This window comes from Hippoglossus stenolepis, chromosome 23, assembly GCF_022539355.2.
Source record: "Hippoglossus stenolepis isolate QCI-W04-F060 chromosome 23, HSTE1.2, whole genome shotgun sequence".
NCBI classification, from domain to species: Eukaryota; Metazoa; Chordata; class Actinopteri; order Pleuronectiformes; family Pleuronectidae; genus Hippoglossus; species Hippoglossus stenolepis.
The window spans coordinates 13,989,875-14,014,424 of record NC_061505.1 but is presented as its reverse complement, the minus strand read 5'-3'; the positions used below and the strand labels follow the sequence as shown (position 1 = coordinate 14,014,424).

Genomic DNA, 24,550 nt, shown 5'->3' with positions numbered 1-24,550 from the left:
AGTTGTGTTAGAGAGAAAGATAATGATCTTTGAAGAGTGAAAAAGAAATCACAAGCACAGGAGACAGAGATTAGTGAAAACAAAAATAAACATAATCCAAAAAGACAAACTGACCAGACCACAAGCCAGAATCAACTCTCCCCATGGCTGAACCCGGCCAATCACGATAGTCCACTCTCAAAAAGGGGGGTCAAAGCTTTAGCTGTCAGGCTCCATCCACCAGTTCCTGGACCTGGTTCAGCTTCAGTCCACGACTCCTTCAACCCTGTTGGGACTGTTGGTGCAGCACAATGCCGGACTGTGGGATCCGCGCCGACTTTTTTTGTTCTTAATGATGGCATGTGTTTATTTATGTTAGCCTTTTGTGGGCGGCAACGACGACATGTGAAAAATCATCTGAGAGGAGGGGTTGTTAAAGTGTGAGAGTTGACACACTCACCCTGGCACTCGTTTTAATAAAGCTGTGCTACTGGAAGATAAATAGTTCGGACAGATGGAGGGAAAACAAGGCTTGGATCTTTGTGCCAAGGCTTAACATTCCCCCTTGCGGCAGTGAAACAGTTGTGTTTTATAAAATGCCAGCACCACTTTTCTTTCAACGCAGTGTGAAAGACTCACTCAGAAGAAATTACACTCAGATTGTTACATTATAGTCAATTATAGTAACAGGCTTGCTTGAGTAACACACACATGCACACACACACACACACACACACACACACACACACACACACACACACACACACACACACACACACACACACACACACACAAACACTTTACAGTCCATTGGTACCACACACAAACTCTCCCTTCCTCTTAAACAAGCACAAAACTCTCCTCACTACATCACACTCTGTCAGACAGGAAACTTCAACACACACACACACACACACATTGGCAAATTCTCTCACTGATAAATGTGGTTGTGGTTGTTTAAACCAGCAGCCCCCGTCCTTGCTCGAGTACAGTACTCACCCCATGGCGATGGAAAGAAGTCCTTCTGGCAATGCTGAGCGACCTCTGCAGCCTGAGCACACACTCCCATGCACATGCACTGATGGATTCTACCAAGGGGGTTTCCTCTCTCCTGGTTTGTCCAGTTTTTACCCCCCACCCTTCTTTCCCTGGCTTCAGCGGTATCCTTTTATGGAGCTAGAGTGGAAAGAGACAATTTTAAAAAGAGTGTTAGAAAGGGAAGAAGAGACGTGATCATAATAATTGCTCCCCATGCCCCACGCCAGGGACCTTACCAGCCTCCAGTGATACACCACTCTCACCTCCAATCATCCATCTCTTCCACTCCCTCCTTCTCCTCCCTGTCAGTGACAAGATTTTGTGTTCTTACAAGTAAATGTTCTCTCTTGGCTATTTTTTCTCAAGGTTAAGAATGATATGACGGTGTCGATTTGTCAAACCTCCAGGATCACTAGTCACTGCACTCAGCTCACATCCCAGGTGTATAACAGTCTCAGATCAGATGATTAGTCTGCAAACAAGCAGGACCCTGGTGGCCACCTCTCAGGGCCAGGAAAACAAAATGGTTCAATTGGTTATTGGAACAGTTATCTCAAAGTTTCCCTAAGCTTTCCGAGTGAATAAGATCTCTCAAACCATAGACCCCACTACGTTTTGAAAATAAATGTATTCCCCCTCGATAAGTATTGGCTTTCAGGTTATGATGGCCATGCCTTTCAGTGGTTTGTCTCGTGCATCCAAGAAAGAAAAGCTTTTATTAGAAGTGATTACCCATCTGCTGCCTCTTCCTACATTATTCTTCTTATGTTACTGTAGATATTTCCTCTGGGCTCAATTTGTAGAAAATGTGACATCTCCTATAACTGTTATGTCTCAATCATTAGCTTTTTCCACCTTACATCTACTCTTACATTGAAGTTGTCCCTGTTGTTGAATGACTTGAAACCTGCTTTTTTTTATATCTTCCTCACAGTAAGTTTGGATTGGCTAAACCACAAGACGATATTTCAATCCTGCCAACACTTAAACTTCACTCAGCTTGGATCCCTAACCGTCTGACATCTACAAATCATAGCTGACTAGTCTGAAAACGAGTGAAACTCTGGGGGGTAACCCAGTGGGCCAAAAATTAGATCTGTGTGGGGATATGTATCTAAAGGTCTTAAGTTTTCTCTCTAAATTAGATTTTTCAGTTGTTTATCATGAAGATTTCCTCCAGTGGTTTCTCTTTCACATTCAAAAGACAAAAGCCTTTGTTAGAATTTACTATACTGTATCTCGTGGAGGTCCCCTCTTAGGTCCAGTTCTGTTTCCTCTGTGGAACGGCTAGCAAAGTTAGCAAGCACATTAGCTCAGTTGCTAAAGGGATGATGAGCTGACCAGATATATTTGTACAGTGCCTTCAAATCCTGCCTGCACACTTTTTCTCTTATGTGAAGCATTTTATATTAAAATAAAGAAGGTCAATTAAAGCTATAATCTGTTCTCTCAAAGCTCAGCATGTAGTGCATATTTTCATTGCCCTTGCGAGAGAGTCCACCAATGGTGGTAATTCTATTGAAATTAACTAGTTTCACTTTTAAATTTCAGTATGTTGTATACTGGTGAGACCAGGCCTTTATGCTGATGATGCTCAACCATACCATCTCATGAAACATGTTGACCCACGCTGCTGCACGTCCCTCCTGAACTGTATTGAGGGTGTTAAATCTTGGATGGTTAAAAACTTACCAAACGTGTTGCATGTTACTGGAGTATTCCACAAGACGGCACCACAAGGAACAACACAGAGCTCCGAACTTCTGGATTGGCATTCTGTAAATAAAAAAACATGACAACACTGGAGGAACCTGTGGTTGCTTCTGAGGTCATAGCAGAAAATGTCATCGCAGCACCATTGTAGAAAGTGAGACCCTCAAGTCAACAATGTTGTGACAATGGGGACTATCTGCCCCTACACTGCCCAACCATTTGATCCGTGAGGCAGCCATGGTGCATAACATACTGCATTAAAAGTAAAGTAAATCTCAGGCCTTAATGTGTATACACAGAAAGTGGTTACTTTTAGTGATGAACCCACATACCACTCAACTCTGCAGTTCCCTTTTGCTCTGCTGAGACTTTAAGCATCCTTTATTGTTTATTGTTCTGGTTTTGTGGTGCAGAGCTTCACTATTTGGTGTCAGTGTCAGCAGGTCAACTTCATTTCCAACCAGGAAGTGATCAGCGAAAAGGCTCTGAAACCCTCGCTGTATAGCCACAGCATTTAACTGCTGAGACCAAAATGGAGCTAAAAGGAGAGTAACAATGAACTTGTACTCATTTGGTGGACAAAAACACGACTTCAAATGAAAGTTAGTGTAGCTTAGTGTCTGCTGGACGTGTCTGCAACTTACCATGTTTGCCATTACAACTTTATACATAGAAATATTTAAATGTTGTGATTACAGCTTGTTCTGCTGAAAATGCAGGTTTGAATTTGATCAAAGCAACAGTATTTCTACTTAACTAGGACATTTGGTAGCTTCAATCAAGTTTATATTTAAGTTGCCCTTCAGACTGCAGTAATATTCCTTGTGTCAGGGTTATCTGTTTTCTTTCAGTGTTTCCTGTTTTATTTGGTAGTTCTGATCTCCCTCGTGTGTGTCTCAGTTCAATTTACTTCCTGCCTTTGTGTTTACCTCCAGAATTGATTGTTTGTCCCGCATTGATTTGGTTCATCTGCTCGGTCTGTGCCTCCTGTTTATTTTGTCATTAGTTACGTTTTTTTATATAGGTCAACTCCTCAGTTCTGTCTTTGTCGAGTCCTGATCCTGCCTTGTTTTCGTGAACAGTTCGAGTTTCATCTGTTTATTTTCTGCTGTGCGTGCCCCTGACTTTATTTTACTTATTTTCAAGAAATTCTGTCTTTTGGATGGAATCCAGTCTGCTCTTTTATTTGCAGGTGTTACCTTTGCAGGGACCAGGCTCTAAATTGATTGTCAGTTTGTGTGAAGAGCGAGAGACAAATAAAGACACAGTCCTGCAGACGGAAGTTCTTCTCCCAGAAGGGGGTAGTTTTAATACAAAAGTAAAGTAACCTTTGTGGTGGAGCTTAAAGTGCGATCAGATGCCTCATTGGTCGAGTACTCCAGCGTGCGTGCGTGCGTGCGTGCGTGTGCGTGTGTGGCCACCTGCTCTGTGATGGGTGGGTACACTATGTTTGTTCTCAGCAGATAAAGGCTATTGGGGGGGAGAGGAAGCCCTTTGCTTTAAAGGTCATTGAAGGCTCGAACAGGAAACGCTTTCAGACGAGATGGCAATCGAACCATCAACCACCTCTTTCAGCTCGCCTCCTTTCAGCTTTTAGCTACAAACACTGCTGTGTATCAGTGGGGATAGAACACCTGGTCGCCTTGACCCATTTTAATGCAAAAGCAGAGATGTGCTATTTGAAGTGTCCCTCTCATTTCTCTATCCTCTCATCATCATTTCTGATTATCTTAACATCTTCCCTTTATTATAACATAACATTTTATTAGATGTACAAATTATAAAAAATACTAAGATTATATATAGACTACAGAAAATGCATTATCTACTTACAAAATTTGGTGTTCTGTCCTTCATGTAAGAGAAAGTCCTACAAATTGCACAACGGAAATATGTACATGCACTCCGCAGCGACCCATGTGTTTACTGAACTGCCCCTATCTCCCAGTGGAAATCATTTGTCTGTGCCAGTTACGTTTGGGAATGATCATGGTTTGTTTAAAAAAAAAAAAAACTTTTCAAGTCTGGAGGAGCTGCAGAAATGAAGACAAATGTCTGAATGGAGTGAACTGGAAATAAAACGGCTCCATAACACAAGGCCTGTAATGTCCAACTGAGCAGATGTGATATGATGCAAGGATGTCATGAATATCTAAATTAGCATATTGCGATCAATAGTGTGCTCAATATCTTGGCCATACCAATACCAAGCCAGCCATATACCAGGTTTTGGCGTAGTCCTGTTTCTGTTTGTCTCTTTTCTTGGTTGTCTTCTATACATATTTTGAACCTTTGTATCCTGTTCATTTCTGTATATGGTATGTATTTATATATGTTTAGTCTGTACTCTTTTTACCGTCGTCAAAAACTACATCCATGCATAACAAACACTTTATCCCTGCAGCACGCAGAGCATCCCCTGACGGCATTGTTTACCCAACATGCTGATGACCATGCCGCATGAGAACATAATTTCCCGTTAAGGGATTTGGAATTCTCAGAGAAGCTCCGCCAGTCCAAACACCAGAGTTTACTCTGACTTACGAAGCACAGTGGGAGACCGTGCTATCAGTGGGACCAGAATGCAGGATGCAGTTCCATGGAAGCTGAGCTGTGGTTCATCCTGACCACAAGAGATTAGATTTGCTTGAATCTACATTTGGAATGTGACAGGAAATGAGATATACTGGCAAAAAATGAAAAAAACAGTCCCTGAAAAGCAGGAAATCAGATGCATTTTTCTTACAATAAAAAAATGGAACATGCTTGCAGTTTTAATTTAGAATCTGAATCCTTCCTAATGCCAGTTTGGCTCACTACAGATAGCAAGATAACAGATTCCTTCTCAAATAAAAGAGAGGGGTGTCCAAGTCTTTTACTTCCCATCTTGTAAAAATGTCATCTAACATAAACATCTGTCTGTCTTTCTGTCTGTATCTGGAAAGCATATTTCTCGAACCATTTATCTTCTCTGCCTCACACTGGGCATGTGTATTGTTATTGGCCTGGGGGAGTGCAGTGTCAAACTTGTTTTGATTTGGACATGCGATACTTTCAATCTTAATACAATTTGAATAAACAGGTGACCAGTGCTCTGTAGCAGACAGTGGGGTCGTGGCAGTTTGCCTTCAGTCTGCGGACCGTGTTTGAACACGTCTTTTTCTACATCCTCTGATAAACTACAGCAGCAGTCAGCAACTGGCGGCCTGCAGCCAATAATATCTGTCCTGCCAGATCATTCTGATAATCAGATTATTTTTATTTCACCATATTGGATTGACACAGTCATTCATGGGTGTAGGGGGTGCTAACCTGGGGACAATATTTATATAATCGCCTCTTTTTTAGCAATTTGTCTGGAAAGTAAAAGTACATTTGCTTTGTTGCTGTAATGCTTTATATTGACCCTTTTATTTTGAAAAGTTGTAAACTTGGGTCTGAAATAGTGTGAAATAATACATGCAGTGTATTACAAAATACCAGTCAAGTCAATCCTTTAAACTTATGTATTAACCAAAAATGTATAATAAAGGAAATCTGGTTATTTTTATGAAAAACATGACAATAAACCAGGTAGGATGAACACAAAGTTTTTTAACTTCACTGAAACCACTGTTTATACAAAGTTCTGCACACAACATCCAGCACACAAACAATACAAAGTAACACAATGTTATAGAACTGTTTGAGGAGGACTCACTAATGACAGGGAATAATTAAGTTATAATAATAAAGTAGCTCCAGAGCATTAATACAGTTCAAGAAAACTCAACTTTCCAAACACGCAGATTTACAATAGGCACAGCAATAGTATAACTAATAGTGATTGACACACATCACATGTTTGTTTATATCATACATGAATTAACAACTCTTGTTAAGGATATCTGCTATTGTCTTTCGTGGTATAAACACATTTAAGAACTTAATTCTGTAGTTGTAACATAATGTGGCTGGAATCTGTAGTGTTTCCTTGCTTTATTAAATAATATCTAAGATCTTCTCAAAATTATCTGAGATATTTTTTCTGGGTACCACACAAGCATATGGTTTCTTCGGGGTGATTCCTGACGTCTCTTTGAAATCTCTTAATTTGACAGTTTCCTCATTATCAGCATCAACAAAGCACAATGAGAAAAATAACTCACTGACTGTTTATTTCAATAATGCAGCTGCAGGAGAATTTGTAGTGTGTGTGGTGTTGAGTGTATATGGGTCCACACCTCTGACTTCTTTCATCTGTATAAACATCACTCCTGTCCTGCCCTTTCTCTCATATACTCTACCTGCATTATATCCTTCCACTTTGCCCTTCTGTTTTGATGTGTAAATGTAAAATATGTTGGCGCAGAGAAAAATGAGCTCCATTCTTCCACATTTATCCACATCTAACCCCCCGGTTTTCCCTCTTTCTGTGCTCATTTCCATTTCATAGGGAGGAAGGCTGACAGATACAGATCTTTCTCTGCCTGCTTAGCATTTGAATCAAACATCAATGTACAGCTTCTTTAAATGCTCCTTTGGCCTCTCATCGACCCTCTCTGTCTGAATCTCCTGCTTTTGTTTCACTCAAAGTAGATCTCACAATTGTCGACTTAAACCTGCATTGAGGAACCTTTGTCTCCCCCTTCTGGCAGAGAGAGTATTTACACAGACATTGAGTGATCAAGCGACGTATGTGTCTTCTCTCGTTTCTTTCTCTTCTTTCTGCTGTTTCTGATGAGGACAATCACAGATGGGAATCTGTGTTTGCCCCCACCATTGTCATGAGACAGTAATCCTTTCTCTGTTCACAGAATATTTGGAACTTTGCTCTGAAACTTCCTATGTTGTTCCACCATAGGCTCTGCCATGCCCCTAGTTTTGCTGTAGCCTAATCCATCTCAGTCACTCAGCTCTAGCAAACATGCCAGTTTACATAAAGTGCATTTGCTACCGAATGGCAGCACAGTAATGTCAACACAAACACCAAATTTAAATCTCTGCAAAAGACAAATTGACCTGCTGCTTAATTAGCATTGTGTGGAATCCCTATGGTAGTGTTACATTACTGATGTTTAAGCTGCATCAGTAGAATTTTGGCCACTAGGGGACAGCAGATCACGCTGTAAACACAACATCTGGCATACAGTGTTTGTACTTAAGAAAGTAAATTTGGATTGGCTGCCTCTGTGCTTTTGAAGGGGAGGTTAGGCTTTGGTTGTGGTGATGGGTGTTCTTTAATAAATATAAATTGAGAAAAAAGAATAGAATGCTAAGAAAAAGACAATTATATACAGATTAAAATTAAGGTATTAAAGGGAAAACAATTATGTGTAAGTGAAAGTAAATTACTAGTGTAAGTAAATAAGTAATTCAATAATTGTTTAAAAAAATAAAATAGATAAAGCTCTAGAGTTTGCAATAAGAAATATCCATATTCTCTGCTATGCTCAGGTCTTCAGTGAAGCTGCTCCACAGCAATAAAAAGACACCTGTACTGATGGCAGTTGTCAGAGTAGTTTGAATAAAGAGGCATTACAGGGAGAGGAGAGCAGGGATATGGCCGGGAAAACAACGACATGACCAAGTTCACGGCTCTCCACCTAAATCAGTGCTCTTCAAAATATAAGTGTAAATCAGTCACTTTATATATTCACAGAGAGAAGGAAGTGTTCCTGTGTCTGGTTGTCCTCAGGTTTCAGACTGGATAAACATCACTGCAAGCATGTGTGTGTGGGTGTGGGTGTGTGTGTGCGTTCATGTGTGTATGTGTGTTTGTGTGTGTGTGTTACTCATTATGAATTTGTCTTTTAACCATCATCACTGTGAATGTATGCATCACATGGTTCTGGCTGGATTAACTCTATATCTATACACATTATAAGACAATGTACCAGTATAATACATTGTGCGTGTGTGTGTGTGTGTGTGTGTGTGCAGGCTCTCACACTTGCAGGAAATGAATGTCTAGTACACTTAAATGTTGTAATATCAACACAACCTGTTCTGCCATGTTCACTTGACACATAACCACTAAACAGGTTCTTTGGCAAACTAAGAATTATGGGAGATAATGAGGCAGCAGAGTAAACCTTCACAATACTGCCATCTAGTGGCCATAAATGAAAACATTTACATTTGTCATGAAGCAACACCATGAGCAACATTCGCCGCTTTTGTTTTCCACTTTTTAAAAATGAAAGAATCTTTAAAAAAGTTTGAAAGGCATCTGGAATTCAACTGATCCCTTAGAAAACTAAGTAACAGACAAATCTGTCACAGCCGCCTTCAATCTGAGAAGAGCCAGATCAAATATTAATGTCTTTGAAACTGTATTTAGAAAATTATAGACAATCACCTACCTAATTAGAGAAGTTCTTAAGACTCGTATACACAGTATACTGATATTAATGAGGATTAAACAGAGACCTGTGGACTTATGTGGAAAAATTTAAAAGTACTACTTATTTTGGTTTGTGAGCTTTCATAAAGGCAAAATTACTACATCATCTTCACAAAGTTAGTTTGTGACCATTTGTCATTGTGGCATTCCTGCACTGGTTACCAGTTAAATACAGAAGTCATTCCAACATTGTTCCGTTTGTCTCTAAAACTCCCAGATCTTGTCCCACTATCAGTCATTTTAAATCTAATTTAAAGTCACTTCCTTGTAAGTCTGCCTCATGATTCTGTTAATCTGTTATTTTATCCCATTTACTTTTCTTATCTTTTGCTTTGTCTTGATTCCATCATTGCACTACTCACTTTTTATTGCCTTTGCCTCAACTCCCCTTTTTTTGAGGTGCTATAGAAATATATGTAGCACTCTTTGCCAGGTATTGATCAGCAGGTTTATCAAAGATTTTTCATGAGGTTGATATGAGACATGAAACTGAACCAGTGACAGTGGATTCAAGACTTTGACATAGGTAGACACAATTTGACCCATTAATGGTAATGTTGCTGCCTGCATTAATAGGTTACTGTTTTTTTTCATATACCTACGTGTAGTGGTTATATATGACATAAGGCCAAATAATATATGCAGCTTTAAGTGGTTATTTTTTACTTAAATCCAACAATGCGACAAGTAGAGTATCATGTTACAGACCATCAGTTCCTCTTCTGATTAATAAAAAAGCCACCAGATAAAAGCAAGCTCTGTTTTCAATTACTTTTATTGAACTTTTATATAACTTTTTATTTTTTATTATTCTACTACAGTTGTTTAAGGTAAAAAAAAAAAATTGCACAGCTTCTGATCTCACAGCTGACAAGACTGCATGAATGCTGAGGTCACACAGACTGAGCAGCCATCTTCTTAGCTCTGCGAGAAGCTCCAGACTTCCTCTTCCCTTTAGACTTGCTGAGGGGTGGTTGTGGTTGCTTCTTGCCTCCTTTCTTGCCTCCTTTCTTTGTGTTAGAACGATGACTAGCAGGAGGAAACACAGACACAGGTTAGGACTTGCAAATATTTCATGCTTTTGGGAGAGTGATGCACAGGAACCCTCACCTCCTGATCCTTGACATGTCTCTGCGAGGGCAGGCTTTGCGCCTGTGCTGCAGGCTGCCGCAGATGAAGCAGCCCTCCTTTCCTTCGCTCTGGCCACACGGGTGGTCTGGGAGGGCACAGTGACCACACGACTGACAGTGTTTCCATGCTTTGAGAAAACAAACAATGACATACACACGTTAATATGAGACAGAAGGTAGTGACATGAAGACTCCTGCTTGTTTTGATCCGCAGTGCCTCTGTATAAAAGTGCATTTTACATTATCTGATGTGATTATGTAGAGATTTACATACATGGTTTTACACATTTCTCACAGGCTGAGCAGTGCTTCCATTCACGACCATCCTGCAGACACAGAGAGGAAAGTTTAATGGACTGCTTTTATTTGAGTTAGCAACATATAATGTATGCAAAGTGCTGGTTTTGTACCTTGGATGGACAGACGTTGCATTTGGCACAGTGTTTGTTGAGGGACCAGACGTATCTCTCACACACAGCGCAAAATCTAATAGGAGGAAGGAGGGATGCATGTTTTAAACATAGAAAATATATGAGCTGCACAATCTCAGGGCTGCGTACTGAACCTCGAGACTTGAATGTTGCATTTATTCCAGTGATATCCTCTGTGGTGGACAAACTATGCAGCAGTGCCACCATTTCTGTTACCGTAAACATATTTCTTCTATTTGTGTACCGACATTTCCTTGTTTTTTTATTTGGCATATACACTGATCAGCTGATGCATCAGGTTACAACCACACTGATATGTTTTCATTTTCAACATCACTTTTGCTTAGTCTACAAGACTTTTGGAAATGCTGCTGGCCACGTTTTAGTCTGAAAACTCTATTAAAACCTGTTAACTTTGTTAATTTCATTCCCACTGAAAAATCATTATGGTATTAATACCAGCAAAATCCCCGTCGTTCAAACATTATTGAGCAACCCTGCCAGCCACTTCTGCTTCTTTTTCTTCTTCTATTGGTTAATGCTTTCTCAACCTCCTACAATTGGTCCAAAACTCTTAACTATCCAACATCTAACAAAGTGTTTTGATACCTGTAGCCCTCCTCTTTGGGCAGGACAACATCTTTGGGACAGATGTTGGTGAACAATCTAACAGGAGACTGCTTCCGGCCTGTCTTCCCATGTTTGTACAGAGGATGATTGTCGTAGTCCACCTGTTTAGAAACAAAAAACATTGTTCATAGTTCACAGAGACAAAACCTGAACAACCTGTTGAAGAAGGTTTGCACCTTATATAATAATATTACTTATATCAGAACATTTCTTAGAAAATAGTTAAAGATCTTTCCATAAACAATCTACAGTAACGCAAGAGAGATCCAGCGACTGAGTATTTGGTTATTTCACTTATTATAAGACTACACAGTATCCAACACTGCAGATGTGATATCAAAATAAAACCCAAATTGACCCATGCTTTCTGGGTCAATCTGAAGCTGTTTTAATCAGTCTGCTGATCCCCTGTACCAGTCATTAAAACCTGATTTCCCGTCAGTGTACCTGGTAGTCCAGCATGGTGAGAGAGGGGATGCACTCTCGGATGCGAGGCTCAAAGAAATATGGGAAGATCCACGTCATCGGCATGTCAGCATTACTGCTCTCTGCACAGACAAACACACATGTTAGTAGAAACACTGGATTTGAGTTAAATTGCATGTAAAATAGAATCAATAGGTGAAACTATTTAGTATACTTCACTGAGATGTGACAGACACTGAATATGTTAGAAAGGGATCTAAAGACTTTACTGCAGAGGGTAAATGTTTTTTTCATGTCAATAGGAAGTTGAATCTGAAAGAAACAGATTTAACCTTGTTGTGAGTTAGATGGAATCTGACCCTTCACCAAGCCCGTCCCATTTAGTTACAGTTGCTATGCAAATATGGATCTGTCCCCCTGGCTTAATGGTGGCAGATTTATTTTAAATTTCTTCATTGGAGCTTAATTTCAAATGTAGACAAGAGCAGCTTTTCACCTCTGGCGTTGCCGCTTAAACTGTTACAAGTAGATTTTATCAGCTGTAGCATGCCAGCTAACCAACAATATCAGCAAGTGCTCTACTGAGTGCCTAACAATGGATTAGCCTCTGGGGGCAACAGCCACTATTTTGGGGCTTCCGGTATAGGCAGCAGATATCTGGGCCAGACTCCATCCTCCATATGTCGTAGACGGTTTGACTAGTTTCTTTTATCAAACAGGTAAAATATTTCTCCTCACAAAACACAAACAGTGACACTTTTTGTAGTGGTTTTTGGTCCAGACGACATTTGGGCTAATCTCTATTAACAGCTTCCTGCATGAGGATACAGATAAATTTAACAAAGCAGATAGACGATGCATGTCGGTCATGTGTTCAGCCTCTTTTGCTCTCCACACAGATTGTGTATCTGCAGGCGACCAAAGCCTGCTATAGAAACGGAAACCAGAGGCTTCTCTCCCCAAAGTCTTGTCCCTCGCCAGATTCTGCATATTCACATGCAGACTATGTTTATAGAGACTGAAGAAACACTGACCAGAGCTCTGCAGCTTCTTCCATGTCTGTGAGATCAGAGAGAAGCTATTGGCCAGAGGCTTCACCAGACCACCGAATGGAGGGTCAGCCACCATCACCACTTTCTCCTTGTCACACTCGTTGAGGAAGGCCTGCAGAACTGCACTGGAGGCCTGATAAGAGACAAAACTTTAATTCACAGGACTGGGAATGGAAATAACATGGGAAATAAAAGTGTTTGAACCTTTACCTCTCCGCCAAAGAAGTGATGGTTGAACATGTTGTAGTGACAGAACTCATCCTGGCTGTAGAACTGGGCATATCTGAAACAGATGTGGATGAAATATTTTGTCAGAATTACATATATTTCCTAATGTTGCCGTGTCCAAAAACATGCACACTCCAGGATCCTGAAGTGTGTATCCTGGTAACAAAAAGGTGTGGGAGTGCAACCTGCAGGCTGAAGCTTGCGACCCAGGGACACACCCTCTTTGCACTTCTACTGTGCACATTCTTTACAGAAACAGACGAGAGACGGACAAGAAGATCTCAGGTAAGAAAAGCTGAAAGAAGCACGTACAAATGTGTAGAATTTAGTCTGCGGGATGGATATAGTACTTTTACAGCATAAAGGAACTCTAAAGTTTATTCTGCAGTAAACAACACACTATGTGACCGAACAACTGTTTTTCACAGACTTTTCCAAAACCTGAAGGACTGGGTTTCTCTGCAAACAGTCAAAGGAAAACTACAGAAAACTGCTGAAATAAAGTGCAAAATGCCCAAAAACTTCAGCTTGGTTTAATGTGCGTTTGTTGTTTTGCTCTGCTCTCAGAAATGTCAGAAAAAGAGTCGCTATCAGTCGGTAATGGACAGGCAACAACGGCTCAGTTGAGTGGTGTCACAGCGCCCCCTGCAGGCACCCGCAGTGTACTGGAGGACGGACTGAGCCTCACTCCACTGGACTCCAACAGTGACAGGCTAGTTCAGCCGTTCCCACGCTCACCAAAACTACAAAGGAACAAAGGCAAAGCTGGAAAGCCCACCCAGGTAAACAAGAGAGTGGTGGGGCTGGAAGATTTTTACAGCTTAATTTAGAAAGTTTCTGCATGGACCCAACATCAGAAATGATTCCAAGAATTTCATGTAAGGATGTGAAAAAAAACATCTGTGTGATGAGGTTCACATTATCTGAGCAAGAGCACAAACCAGGCTGAGCCCTTTTCTGCAGCATAGTCAGTGTATAGCACGTTGAGAGAAATGAAAAGGACTGAGACAAATGAGAAGGTCTGTGTCCCAACATGCACAGCTTTGGGTTCAGTAGGCGTCTCCCTGGAAGCTTACGTTGTGTTCTATACAACTTGCAGTGTATTTGCCTGTGTATTCTTAGGTTGCAGTACATTGTTACCTCCGCCAATGAGGTTATGTTTTTGTGTACATCTGTCTGTATGTTAGCAGGAATATGCAAAGGAATACTACGGAATTTAGTAAAACTCAGCATTTAGGAAGCAGGGATGTTCTAATGAAAGACGTGACTGAGCTACATTATGTATGTGGGACACCTTGTTGTAGGACCTTGACTCATACAAAAGACTAAGTCAGAACCAGTGACTCCAGAGATGGACGACATGACAGCTCCCAAAAGTGAAGCCCCCTGGTGGCTGGCTGCCGTATAGATCATAAACTCCGCCCCTTCCATGTTAGCACATGGACAAAACTAAAAAGTCAAAGTAGCGTTTTGTCTTTTTCCAAAGAAAAACAAGAACTAATTTACTTTCAAAGCAAATCCATTTGGGGGGGGGGGATGTTTTCACTACAAGATAGGGCATTAACCTAGCTTGGTTAAATTAGTATGATGCTATAAAAACTGGTTGTGACATGATTGACAGCTGAGACTGACTCTCTGAGGGTGCATCAACGGGACCTCGATAGTCAATGACCAATCAATGATTACCAATGCAAAGACTCTGGCCACCGAATGACATTGACGAGTTCACATTTAACCTTGTTAATGAAGGTGATGCACGTTCATGCTCAGTGTACAGGAACTCTGCTCTCTACAGGAGCAGCTGTCCAGACATTTGGAGGAGCTACAGGCAGAGAGATCCAAGACTGAAGCCCACATCCAATCTCTGAAAAAACGAAACACAGATCTCTCTGTAAGTATAGATCCAGACGCCGACAATACATCAAATAATTTACTAAAACACATCAAAGTGCAGATAATAACTTATATCTCTGTAGAGGAGCACAGAGACGATGAAGCAGCAGGTCCGTGAGCGCTTTGAGAAAATTCTGGCTGTCCTGAAGCAGGATGAGCAGGCCGTATTGGACTCTCTGGAGCTGGACCTGAGACAGACTAGAAGTAGACTGGACCAGGTTCTGAAGACGTGGAAGCAGCACCAGGACCAGGTGACCAAGATCATGGGCAGCACCCAGAGAGCACTGAGCAAGAGTGCTGCAGCAGAGGAAGATGAGGTCTGACTCATGTCTCTCAATACCACAGTTTAAAAACATTGTAACTTAAGGTATTTCCCTGCCTTTTTAATTAGTGTTTCTCTTTATTTTTCCTCTCAAGGGTCAATCTGAGAATGTGAGGTAAAACACTGCACCATCAGATGAATCGTTTTCAGCTCTATCTACTTCAGAGCTCTGCCGTAGATGTCTCTGACTCAGTTTCTCACCTAGTCTTCACTTTTCTTTGATCACTCTTCCAGTCCTAAGAAGCCAGACGCCTCTGAAAAGGAAATCCGACTGAATGACGAGAGATTCTTCAGGCTTCGTAAAACTTTATACTCCATTTCCAAAAACCTGAAAGCCCAGCTGCAGAGGAAGACTCTGCTGTTAGGTACTGAGCTGATTATATTCTTCATCTACTCATTTTGGGCTAGTCAGTCAAGGAGTGGCATAAACACGTGCAAGGAGTTGTTTTAGATTTGGCTCGGAGCCACAAAAATGTCTTTCCTCCTTTATCCTCATTGGACAATAATATTGTTTTTCTGTTTGAGTTACAGATTCATGCCCTGTGGTGATTGACAGACAGACGTGCCATAGCCTGATCACAGTGAACTCAGACGGGCGAGCGTTGTTCTTGTCAGACTCTGGCCACTCAGCTCCGGAGCATCCTCTCCAGTTTGACAAAGTGTGCTGTGCACTGGGTTCGTCTCCCGTCACAGTGGGTCAGAATTACTGGGAGGTCGACGTACGCTGCAGCTCCGCCTGGGCTGTGGGCGTAGCCTACACGAGCCTGCAGAGGAAGGGCCGAGACAAGGGAACCAAACTGGGCCGGAACAGGAACTCGTGGTGCGTAGAGCTCCGGAACCGCAGTCTGTCTGCTTGGCACAACGACCGGCATGTGGCGTGTCAGGGGGTCGGGCAAACACAGATCGGAAAGGTGGGCGTGTGGGTCAATTATGACAAGGGTCAGCTGATGTTTTATGACGCAGACACCATGGTTGTCCTGCAGAAGTTCTCCGCAGCCATGACGCCGGTGTTCGACAGGGCTCATCACCAGTTCACCGAGCCCCTGTACCCCGCTATACGCTTCCTGAGAACACCACAGAACCAGATGTGGCCAAACCACCTGGACATCTGTCCCCTCAACAACCCGTGATGTTCTGAGGATACTTCAGGGAAGGGGCAAAATGGACAGTGATGTGGACTTAACTTGCCAATGATAATGTGCGCTGTCTTTTCGATCAAAGGCATGCCATGTTTAACCAATCATCCTTTAGCTAAATCACTACCACACCATCCTTTCAGGGTTGTTACAATCAGACCTATGTGTAATTTAGGCCTTGCTCAGACCTGACAACCAGTGTTCAACCTTGTCTGACAGCGTGCAAGGTCAGACAACACTTGTTCAAATTAGATTAGACTAGTGTAAGTTGTCTGACTAAGGTGGAAGAGTCGGATTGTGTTGTTGAGCAGCTTTTAATGAGTCATATAGCACAGAAAGCTTCAATATTAACCATGGAACATAATAATCAAGCCTTTTTAAGTCTGTAATTTTTGTGTAAATCATTCATATTTCTTTATCACTGAAAGTATGTTGGGAAAGGAAAATACAGGATTCTGCATCATCACTAGAGTTTGATATTGTCTGCCACAGTGATTATTTGTAGATGTTTTTCCTGTTATGGCACATTGTGTTAACTCTAACCCCTGTTAAGTCAGTAGGGAGGGGAGAGAGGTGAGGTTGGGAGGTTTCCAGCACAGGAAAGACTGGCAGCATAAAGTCAAGACAGGACAGGCCCTGGATTAAGGAGAAATTAGCTCCGAATACTGTCATGAAACCACTGAGACAGAGCAGCTGTTTGTAGCAACAAGAGAAAATAAGAGATATGACAAACTGACCTGAAATCAATATCCAGCAGCAGACTCTTCATTGGCTCATGTTTCTGCTCCAGGTTGCGCAGCTTGATCAGCTCCTGGAGTCTGACACAAACAACAACAATCATGGGTAAAACGGATTTCAGTGTTTAAAATCTTTTTTTACCACATTTTAAAACCAGTCCTGCAACTGTATTGTATGGTTACTTGCAGAAGTTGAAATTAGTGACAATAATAAGTATTTCAGTGTTTCCTTGTCTCCAATAAGGAGGTGAGACTGGGTTCATTTAATAGCTCTGAAACTGACATTATTGTCTATCACAGTACTGTCTCTACGATCAGTTCAGTATATTAGTGAGTGTGATTCGAGCATTGTGCATGAAATTCTAATGGTTGACATCTACTAGTTCTGTGTCAAAGCATAATTTATCACCTTCACTACAAGTGAACCAACAACCTACCAACCCACAGTATATATAATATAAAGAATATCAGCCGATATATCTACATCATTTCATTATTCCATACCATGTCTTTTCTCATCAGTGTTGTAAATATTGTTAGTTTGTGCTCTGTCACGCTTCTGTCCATCCTGGGAGAGGGATCCCTCACATGTGACTCTCTAAGAGTTCTATGTTTTTTCCCTGTCAAGAGTTTTTGTAGTTGTTCCTCACTCTACTCGAAGGTTTAGAACAGAGGATTTTGCACCTTGTTAAGATCTATAGGACAAATTGTGATTTGTGAATATGGACTATACTAATACAATTTGATTAATTGACTTCAGAATTTTTTACTCTACTTAGTTTGAATTGGTTGTATCGGTTTCTCTACTGTCATACTGTTACTTTACTACAGAGGAGATGTGTTTTTGTGATTTGGCTGAACATTAAAAACAGGCTGAGCCACCATAACTGAAACAGACATCAGTATGTTCTAAGTGAATGTCCCCCTCACCTGGGTGTGCCCATACACACGACCTTCGTGTAGCCCAGACCAGCTAAGGTGTCCAGCAGAAAGTGTGCGCTGCGGTCGGTGAACAGGTACTGGGCGTTGCTCTTCTTGTTGTTCAGAGGACGCAGCAGCACGCTGGGCCTCTTCAGCTGGGCTTCGGTGACACCTGTGAATCGGTGAGAGGAGTGGGCCTCGCGCTCTCCTGCCGGGAGCAGAGTCTGACAGTCCTGGCAGAACTTCTTCTCATCCGGTCGGAGGGAGGAAAACTTCCTGAACCTGAGGGACGATTTAAGAGTTGGGGCAAAAAAACTTAGTTAAAATGTTCAATTCTGAATTTGGTCAAATTAATTTGACTTTACAACCATCTGCATTTTTTTACCACGTCAGCCTATATCAAGCTGATGATGTCTTGTGTCCATAAAGTAAATGATTTGTGTAACATTTAAAAGTCAACAAGTAAATATGTGTATTATAGTTTCCAGTCACAGATGGCATCACTGAGTCCTCTGCTTTAGGTTTCTATTGACTGCAATGAAAGTGTTCAAACCTGACATTAAAATGTTGAGTGTCTCATGTGACCAGATCTCACTTCCTCTCTCTATATGAATATTATCACAATTATTTGTGTTTGTAAAGACAAAATTATTTTTTTCACCCAGATGTTTCTAATGACAATGTTTGTGTGTCGCCACGGGCGAAACAGAGGGTGGAGTTGGGAGGAACTGAATAAACATAAAGATTTTACCAATTTAGAAAAAGTATCAATCATGAGATAGTGTTGATATTGTGGCCACAAACAAATCATGTATTTTTACCGAGAAGTGTAGAAATACGTTTAATCCGTAGCGAGTCTGAGGCGTCAGCTGAGTAATCGGTCCTTCCAATGTGGCCCAGGACGGATTTGCCTTCACATAGCAAAAAGAATGTAGCCACACGAATTCCCTGACCACCTCCAAATGTGTTTTTTGTGATCGGATCTCCGAACGCATTTGGGCGTGTTCAGACCTTAACTTGGAGCTGAACACTTGTGATCCGATCACTAAGGACAAGTGTTAATACCAGATCTGGTGAAAGACAACTTTATCTATAAGGTGTAGTTTTTCCCAGCACATCTGCGTCTAAGCAAGCGTCGTAAAGGGCTACTACAAACAGACCTCTACTTCCTTGGAGACCATGCCATGCTGTAGCTCTCACCTGGTACAGTACTCCTGGTGGCTGACCGGCGGTCTCTTTGACTTGTTCTCTGCTTCTCTGGCCAACAGCCTGGCCTCCGACACCTTCAGAACAAATAAGACTCATGAATAAATGTCCACTGGTTCAGTCAGGGTTTCAGATGTGTTGATATCAGCGACTTGTACCTTGTCCTCCTCCCATTGGAAAAAACTGCATTCTTTTCTGTCTCTACAGGCTGAGCAGGCGTAGAATCTCCGGCCGGTCTCTTCTCCTTTGCTGACCTTCTCGAACAGCAAGGTAGGACCTGACAAAACACACGTGGCATTTATTTGGACGTTACTCTGCCTGGAGCAACCCTAGTAAACCAGTAGGCTGTGGATGGAGAGAGAGGTGGACTGAACTGATTTTACAGTTAAGAAGCAGCATGTACTTAGATAATAGAATATGACTTGAATATGAAGAAAAAATATATATAGAGGAAAGTGAACATGAGTATTCCAGTACTGTACAAAGCAAAGGACACTTCATAATTTGTGTTCTTCACTTATTCCTACATAAATTGGTTATTGCACTGAGGTGTGGGGCAACACACTATATATAAAACTAATATTAGACCCTTAAGCCTTACAGACTGTTTAACTAGTCACACATCAAACTTAAATATTAAGTTGACTAATATGGAAAATATTATTCGTTACGTGTAAAGAAACACTTACTTCCTATAAACGCACAACATTAAACCAGATGTGTGTTTCTGTGTATGGAGTGAAACTGTGGAATTCTCTGGACAAGTGTTTCAAATGTTGCACAGATATTATTCAAGAAAGGTTTTAAAGAAAAATAATGAAACAGTATGGACATAATGAAACATGTGTCTTATGATGATGGATATTAGTTAATATGTAATTGATTTATGAAAATTAAGGAAATCAAAAAGGGGATGGCCATCTGTTTGTTATATTATTTATATAACAGTATTATTACTATATTTTCCTTCATGGAATATGCATGTGTGTGGTTTTGTTTTTAGACAGCTCTGAGAAGAACGACATTAACTAAACTGAAACAAATATTAGACACGTGTTTATCTTTTTTTCTGCCACCGTGTTAGCTTGTGTGAGGTAGTTTTAAAGTTAAGCCCCCATTACTATAAAAGCTGTTTAGCGCAGTGTTAACGAGCCGAATTGACTAAAACACGTCGTTTGTCCGTAGCATGTCACGAATAACACTATTCAGAGCGTGAAAAGGTATATTAAGATGCATGAAAACTTTAAAACGTCGGATTTTCTGAAGCGCTTCGGTGTGTTTTTAACTCCTGTACTTACCATGCGGGCAACATGGCGCAGTTGTACCCCCTTCTGGAAGAATCACCTCTATCCCGAGGCTGTCGTCGTGGTTCTCCGCCATGTCTTTAATATCTTTCATGTTCCAGAGCTGGTGAGATTTCGTTTACAGTCTCTAACACGAGAGATCAGCCATGCTGCTTCGAGTCGCGCACTAATGACGTATTCAAGTTTCCGTCGCAATAAAAGCTGATTGGCTGGAAACCAAAACCGCAGCATTTGTTCTGTGATCATTCGATAATTTATTCTCAATATTATTTATTGTCAATAACACTAGACATTTTCCTGAGTTTGGGGTTCAAAAGTTCTATTTTCTTGAGTTTTCATTTTTATTTTATTTGAGGTCAAAAAATATTATTTTCCCATTAAAAACATTCATTTTAGAATTAGTCCTTTTGTGAACTTACAATTAGAATTGAATATTATTGTTTCTTTATTCCGCTTTTTTAAATTTGTTATTATCTTAAATGATGTTGGCCTGCATACATTTTACTACAAAAAAAGATATTGTTGGGAAGTTGTGATCAGTTGGTGCAAATGCAGGATATCAAACCAAACGTCATTCCTTGAACTAATGGAACAGGATCAACCACTTCAGACCAAGTGAAATAACAGTGACTCAACTCCGTATTTTATTCATGCTCTGCATTTGACTGAAAACTGTTCAGAGAAGGTGTTTGAACTGATCCTCATCACCCACTGCCTCCTAATCAGTTGTTCCTAAGATAAGATAAGACGCAACTTTATTGATCCCACATTTTGAAAATTCACTTGTTACAGCAGCAGACAGTCAATATGACGTAGACAAGAGAATTAGAGAACGGCAAAAGATAAAAAATCAAATTAAAAAATCAATATTAAAATATAGAATATGTATATAACACTGCACTTGAGCAAAGTGCAGTGGCACGGGATGATAGCATGAGGATGTAAACTGTATTTGTACACTAGTATAATGAGATATTGAAATAGACATGTCACTATTTATGCATGTATAGACTGTTTATGCTTATATAGGCAGGTATGGTATTCAAAAATAATCTGAATATAGAATGGTATGTAAATGTGTGTGTGTGTGTGTGTGTGTGTTTACGGTTATGAATTCACCATAGTACACTAAGTATATTTGCATATAGTACAAAAATACCAAGATGACTCATATTTAAATGTATTGCAACACACAAACAAGAACTACGCACACAAATTAATTAAACATGAAATCTAAACTATTAATAAATACACTTCTGTTAGTGTCACAGTCACAGTGCCCTTTGTTTACACTGAGTTCAGCTGTAGTCCCAGATCAGCAGCACGCTGCTCGTTAGGACGGTTGTTTTCTTTCTGTAAGACTACAACTCCCATGTATCCCTGTCAGTCCGAGCACTGCGTTCATGCTGTGCAGCAGCAGTCTGCAATATGCACGCTGTTATCTAACATGAGGCAGGAAGCTGTGGGGTTTGACCCTTCAAAATAAAAGTATGTCGCCTCCAAAACACATTGATCTCATTCGGTACACTGCTCTGGCCCCTGTACATATATATATATATATATATATATATATATATGTAACTCTATTAATTTAACTTCATGGGGCTTTAAAACACAATTGCAATGATGATCACATTTTGATTCACATTACAGGTGCTATACATAAATAGAGTTTTATTTTTCGGGAAATCAGTATGTCTGGTTGTGTTTTGGCAATTTGATTTGCTGAAAATTTGTGCGAGAATGTCATTAACTGATGTTGAATTCAAGCAGGATTTTGCAGTGATTAGCAACGTCCCCTCACAGCGAAGAAGCTCCGACCAGTCAGCCAGCTGAGGCCTTTCTGTGAAGTGTTTGCTTTTAACTATGAATTTACATTTTCACATGAATTAGATCAAATTAGTACAAACAAACTCAAATACTGTTTATTTTGTAAGTTAGAATTAATTTAATTTAGATTTGTTATTCAGCTCAAAAAATCTTATACATGATGTTTATTTATACTACATAGGATATTTGCGTTGGGTTATATTTCATAATGTCCAGCCAAGCACTAGACTTATCCTGATAGTTTTGGATTATGGGTGCTGCTGCATCATACCAGACATGGAGTAAAAGTAAAAACATTAAATACAACATTCACCCTTACTCTTGTTGAGGGTTAAGGTTGTTGTGGATGTCACACCTTGCTAAGCTCTATGAGACAAATTGTGATTTGTAAATATGGGCTGTACAAAACACATTTCAGATCGTAAATGTATAATGTATCAGTTAAACTGTTCCACATTTTGCTGTCTCACTATCAAACCCCTCCTGGGTGCGCTTTAATGAAGTCTTTTATTTTGAAATACCACACCAGGATCCCTGTAACTCCTCCATCTGGCTTGACGCACGTCTCGTTTCTCCACGGTGCGCCCACACCCACCCTGCACTGGCTGCTGTTCGAGGCGGTGCAGCCTCTGCAGTGTCTGCGGGACATTGTCTCCACGGTGCGGCTGTTTCCCAGAACACCTCTGCGGCCTCAGCGGTTCCGAGCACAGCCGGCCTCCCTGCACCACTCCCCCCGCGCCAACGCTCCATTCATCCCGCTGCCTGGCACTGAGGCGTGTGCGCTCTGCGGCTGCTGGCATCACCATCCATGTCCTGTCAATGAGGATAGAGGCTTATTTACTGAGCATCATCTGAGCCGAGCGGACGTGTGACTGGCACCATGAGCAGCACTGGTAAGAACATGTCTCTTACACACTTCCTCTCCCCTGCAGTTGTTTTTGATTCCAGCATAAAGAGCAATTCCTATAATATAGTAAAATCTATTCAGGGCTTCTAGCTGTGATGCTCACTCATTGCTTTGTCCTATTATTACACAACCTGCAGTAGCATCACTATGTGTAAACTATACACTATGCATTTAAAATGTAGAGTCTAATTACCCTTTATCGCCCAGAGATCATCAGCATCAGTTTGCCCCCCTGAAATTTCAAATGTGTCCCTTTAAAAAAAATGAATGTCATGTGCATGGGGTGTAACGCCCACAGTGGGTTCGGTGGCCCTTTGCATCATGTTGCCCTGCAGTCCCTCCTGGTTTGAAGGGGCATGGCCGCTGTCCACAGCAGGCCTGACTCCTGGTGGTCTGCTGTCACGGCCGGCTCCGTCTCCGAGGGAAGACTCAACCAATGCAACACGAGGGCTGGTCCTCATTTGAATCCTGTGTGTGCTGTGGAGTCCCGCAGCAACACTGCACTGTTTGTTTTGCAAATGGAAATGAATGCACACACTTTGTGCCAGAAGTAGCACATCATAACTTCTGCAGCTGCTTCATATCAGAGACTATCTGCGAGTAGGGTGTGGCTGTGAATAAATTGTCAAAGGAGAGAATCTAAATTCTACATCAAAGTGAAAGTCATGGTTTGAATATTTGCCTTACTGCTTGGGAATAACTATAATCTTCTTCTCTTTCTTATCTATGAATGAAGATACTTAATGCTTACGTGACATCAGCTGACATTTAGCTAAGGAGCCCCCTTAAAAAAAATGAAATTCACTCATTATCTACTCACCACTATGCCGATGGATGGGTGTGAGTCCACAAAACCCTTCTGGAGTTTCAGGGGTAAACAGCGTTGCAGCTCAATCCAATACAGTTGAAGTAACTGGTCTCTTCAAACATAAAAAAACACAAACCACACAAGCTCCGCAAGAGACGCAAGACAAGATCAGCAAGAACTTGCAATAGCTGCAGAGGTCGTTACGAGTCGAATTTGAATGTCGTAGATAATAGACAATGAGTGAATTTTCATTTACGGGTGAACTATCCCTTTAAGGAATTCCACATTGGAAAATAGGTGAAGACAGGATGCTTTCAGGAAATGTCCCCAAGTCTGAAATTCTCATTTTGCACATGATGATATTGAAAAGGTTGTCCTTTCAAAACTAAGCTCAGATATTTCCGTCCCTGAGCTGGAATCAACAGGACGGCAAAGTTATCTAACATGCATTTCCTCTTGTGCTTCTCATGCTCA

General features: G+C 41.0%; 4 protein-coding genes across 4 annotated transcripts in view; 2 read left to right on the top strand and 2 right to left on the bottom strand.

Annotated features, from left to right (window-relative positions):
- The window catches only part of pde5ab (phosphodiesterase 5A, cGMP-specific, b), an 82,982-nt gene extending 81,897 nt beyond the window's left edge, over positions 1-1,085 (bottom strand). The window contains exon 1 of the mRNA XM_035148191.2: positions 979-1,085. Coding sequence (XP_035004082.1) covers positions 979-983 — 5 coding nt within the window. The 5' untranslated portion in view covers positions 984-1,085. The remainder of the gene's footprint in view (positions 1-978) is intronic.
- Positions 1,086-9,872: 8,787 nt separating this feature from the next.
- On the bottom strand, positions 9,873-20,724 carry zcchc4 (zinc finger, CCHC domain containing 4). The gene is made up of 13 exons (XM_035148231.2): positions 20,526-20,724; positions 19,386-19,504; positions 19,222-19,304; positions 18,031-18,303; positions 17,101-17,181; positions 12,995-13,067; positions 12,767-12,917; positions 11,754-11,854; positions 11,286-11,407; positions 10,656-10,731; positions 10,520-10,571; positions 10,226-10,373; positions 9,873-10,144 (listed from the first exon to the last, which is right to left on the bottom strand). Exons 1-13 carry the CDS (start codon positions 20,623-20,625, stop codon positions 10,009-10,011), a joined length of 1,515 nt encoding a protein of 504 aa, XP_035004122.1. The 5' UTR covers positions 20,626-20,724; the 3' UTR covers positions 9,873-10,008.
- Positions 13,226-17,997, top strand: si:dkey-219e21.4 (nuclear factor 7, brain). Its single transcript, XM_047338917.1, has 7 exons — positions 13,226-13,297; positions 13,580-13,794; positions 14,808-14,903; positions 14,989-15,222; positions 15,323-15,342; positions 15,462-15,592; positions 15,759-17,997. Exons 2-7 carry the CDS (start codon positions 13,582-13,584, stop codon positions 16,355-16,357), a joined length of 1,293 nt encoding a protein of 430 aa, XP_047194873.1. The 5' UTR covers positions 13,226-13,297; positions 13,580-13,581; the 3' UTR covers positions 16,358-17,997.
- A 2,215-nt stretch (positions 20,725-22,939) lies between the features above and the next one.
- ablim2 (actin binding LIM protein family, member 2) overlaps positions 22,940-24,550 on the top strand; it is an 80,210-nt gene continuing 78,599 nt past the window's right edge. Inside the window, exon 1 of the mRNA XM_035148199.2 lies at positions 22,940-23,254. Within this exon, the coding sequence (XP_035004090.1) occupies positions 23,242-23,254 (13 nt within the window). The 5' untranslated portion in view covers positions 22,940-23,241. The remainder of the gene's footprint in view (positions 23,255-24,550) is intronic.

Excerpts from the sequence above, each read along its gene's own strand:
- si:dkey-219e21.4 (XM_047338917.1), top strand. The coding sequence starts at position 13,582 with ATGTCAGAAAAAGAGTCGCTATCAGTCGGTAATGGACAGGCAACAACG. Across the intron at positions 15,343-15,461 it reads GGTCAATCTGAGAATGTGAG|TCCTAAGAAGCCAGACGCCT; the intron begins GTAAAACACTGC and ends TCACTCTTCCAG. Across the intron at positions 15,593-15,758 it reads GAGGAAGACTCTGCTGTTAG|ATTCATGCCCTGTGGTGATT; the intron begins GTACTGAGCTGA and ends TTTGAGTTACAG.
- zcchc4 (XM_035148231.2), bottom strand. The coding sequence starts at position 20,625 with ATGAAAGATATTAAAGACATGGCGGAGAACCACGACGACAGCCTCGGG. Across the intron at positions 17,182-18,030 it reads GTGTGTATGGGCACACCCAG|ACTCCAGGAGCTGATCAAGC; the intron begins GTGAGGGGGACA and ends TGTTTGTGTCAG. Across the intron at positions 13,068-17,100 it reads CTGCTGGATATTGATTTCAG|ATATGCCCAGTTCTACAGCC; the intron begins GTCAGTTTGTCA and ends CATCTGTTTCAG.